This window comes from Parus major, chromosome 3 (genome assembly GCF_001522545.3).
Source record: "Parus major isolate Abel chromosome 3, Parus_major1.1, whole genome shotgun sequence".
Taxonomy (NCBI): Eukaryota; Metazoa; Chordata; class Aves; order Passeriformes; family Paridae; genus Parus; species Parus major.
In genome coordinates this window covers 18,945,681-18,948,703 of record NC_031770.1, presented here as the reverse complement: position 1 = coordinate 18,948,703, position 3,023 = coordinate 18,945,681, and the positions used below count along the sequence as shown (strand labels likewise).

At 58.4% G+C, this 3,023-nt stretch overlaps 1 protein-coding gene across 1 annotated transcript in view; it reads left to right on the top strand.

The window, feature by feature from the left end:
* The first annotated feature begins 1,306 nt into the window (after positions 1-1,306).
* Positions 1,307-3,023, top strand: part of TGFB2 (transforming growth factor beta 2) — a 60,898-nt gene continuing 59,181 nt past the window's right edge. The window contains exon 1 of the mRNA XM_015623105.3: positions 1,307-2,227. Within this exon, the coding sequence (XP_015478591.1) occupies positions 1,885-2,227 (343 nt within the window). The 5' untranslated portion in view covers positions 1,307-1,884. The remainder of the gene's footprint in view (positions 2,228-3,023) is intronic.

Here is a 3,023-nt window from a genome sequence, read left to right as displayed (position 1 = left end):
ACTGTGGAGTGATTTCCCTGGGGCAGAGTAGGGTATGGATGGAGCCTGTGATGTTTGTTGTAGCCAAAAGAGGCAGCGGAAAAATTGAATTACAGGCATAGCCAAAGCATTTGGGGCTTGAGAGTTTCTGTCAAGTGCAGATGAGGATGTATTTGCACGCTTCTGACAGGAGTGGAGACCTCGGCGAAGGAGCAAATCCTCCTCGTCTGTTGTCTCTCCCTCTTTGGCCGGTAGTACCGATTACCAAGGTATCCGGGGAACAGCGAGAATCGCCCAAAACACACTTGGAAGTGAAACTCAGGGGCAGCGCCGAGGAGCGTTCTGCGACAGAGCAGCGGGCAGAGCTGCCCCGCAACCTTGAACAGGAACGCGTCTGAGCGGTGTCCAAGAGGCGTGTTATTCTTCCTCTAACGCCAGAGTGCTATTTGGCCCAATTACTTTAATAAAAGGTGAAATAAGCACTAAAGCCTTTATTTAAACAAGAAGTAAAATAAAAGCCTGGCCGAACTTGCTTTTTTCTTCTGGGCTGTGAGCTGCCTCCCCTCTCCTTGCCCCGGGGTGAGGCACCTCGGCAGCGGCCGGGCTGCGGCGAGTCCCCCGCCGGTGGCGCGGAGGGGAATAAATAGCCGGGCGGCGGCGCGGAGCCCTCCGCTCCCGCAGCCCCTCCACGTCACTTCGCAGCGAGCCGAGCACGTGGGGCGGGGAGATCGTATAAATCTCCCTCTCCCTGCGCGGCCGTGATGTTATCTGCTGGCACCCGTCCCCTCCGCGCAGGGAGAGCCGAGGGGCCGGGGGCGGCAGGCGGGGGGCGCCGGGCGGAGCGCTAGAGCCGCCGGGGACGGGGCCAGCCCCAGCCCCGCGGGGGAGGCCGGCGGGGGGGGGGAGAGCGGCGCTGCGCTGCGGCCAGCCCCGGGCGGCCGGCTCCGCGCCTGCGACCCGCGGGAGGCTGCCGGGGCGCGGCGGCGCTGCCTCGCCGACTGCGGCGCGGGCTTGGCGTTTCGGAAGGAGGAGGAAGAGGAGGGAGCTGGGAAGAGCTGTGCGGCGCGCAGCGGCCCGGGCGGGGGTGGGTCGGTGCATGCGGCGCGGGGCGCACGCAGCAGCCTGCGGGACGCGGCCGGACGGGGGATCGCCGCTCGCCGCGGGCGCCGGGCGCCGCCGCGGGGCCGCCGCCTGCCGCTGCCGCTGCGCCCGGGCCGGGGCTCGGCGCTGCCGGGCGCACACGTGCGCGGCTCTCGGTGCCCGCGCCGCCGCGGGGGCTGAGCGCCGCCGGGCGCGGGGCGGTGCCGCTGCCCGCCGGGAGCCGTCGGGCGCCGCGGGCGCACGGCGGGGCTCAGCGCCGCGCCGGCAGCCTCTCTCTGCCGGCTGCGGCAGCGCCCTGTGATACCCATCACTGCGCCTTCTCGCCCTCCTTTTTCTGGGTTTTTTCCTTCCCCCCACACCCTCCCCCCCTTTCAGATTTTTGTTTTACAGCGCGCTGAGAGCAGCCTCTCTGCCATTTACTTGATTTGCAGGTTTGTTGTATCTGTCTGGGGGCTTTTTTCCTTCTCCTTTTTTGCTGTCCGGCTCACTCTACCCCCGAATTTTATCTAGTTGTAGCAACTTGCTTTTTATTCTTTTTATTTTTTTGGTTTTTTTCAAGTATTATTATTACTGGTGTTTTTTATTTTTTTTTTCACTGGCGCCTCCTGTGCGTTTTCCGATTGCGAACCGCCCTCGCAAGCCGGTTTTTAAGAGCATTTTTTCTGCAGATCTCCCCTTTGTTTGCACAGATCCCCTTTTTAATTTTTGAATTTTTTTTTTTTCTTGTTGTCTTTCGTTGTTAAAGTCACTTTTTTTTTTTTTTTTTTTTTTTGGTGGGGGGGGCGCTGTATTTAAACACTTAAAATGCACTGCTATCTCCTGAGCGTGCTCCTCACCGTGGATCTGGCCACCGTGGCTCTCAGCCTGTCTACCTGCAGCACCCTCGACATGGATCAGTTTATGCGCAAGAGGATCGAGGCAATCCGGGGCCAGATCTTGAGCAAACTGAAGCTCACCAGCCCCCCGGACGAGTACCCCGAGCCCGAGGAGGTGCCCCCGGAGGTCATCTCCATCTACAACAGCACCAGGGACCTGCTGCAGGAAAAAGCCAACCACAGAGCCGCCACTTGCGAGAGGGAGAGGAGCGACGAGGAGTATTATGCCAAAGAAGTTTACAAAATAGACATGCAGCCTTTTTACCCCGAAAGTAAGTCCTCTGTGTTTGTGCATGTGTGCGTAATTTCGCCCCCGAGGCTTAGCGGTGCTCAGCACCTTTAAATAGCACCCCCAAGCATCGTAATCTGCCTTCTCTGCTCGGCTCGCTTGTCATCCTCGGCATCGCTTAGGTGAAGGCTTCTAGGGTTTAATTTAGGTGACGGGGTGTACATATGACTGGGTGGGTATGTTGGGGGGTCACCTGTTGCCCCGGACTCGCGAGGTTTCCAGACCCCTCTGAAGTCACCCAGGAATCCCTCGGGGTGCCTCTGCAGCACCTCGTACCTGAGCAGAGCTCCCCCCCGCCCGGGATCCCCCACTCCCCCGCCAGCAGCCGCTTTAGTTCCCCGGCAGCCCCGTGTACAGCCTCCAGAAAGAGCCAATATCTTTCCACTGCTCTTGTTTCCCTTGGAGTGTCTGGAACGGGCAGGTTTCCATCTCTCCATAACTGAGAAGAAAAGGAGGTCTTTAAAAAAAAAAACCAACAAAAAGTCGCCAGCTCGTCTTGTCCGTGTCCCTGTAGAACATTGTCCCGCAGACTGCTGTTCACGTTGGTGCTCAGAGAGGACAGAGACGTCCTCCCTCCTCTTCCCACTTTAACTAGCCTCCCCTTTTGGTTCGTGGGCACTTTTCATTTCAGGTACAGAAAAACTTTTCCCTTCTGGGTAGCCTCGGTTCTTGGAACCTGTCTCAGCCCGTCTGCCTTTTGCTGTTTTTAACGACCTTCTGGTGATCCATGCCACGTTTTGCACAAAAAAAAAAAAAAAAAAAAAAAAAAAAAAAAAAAA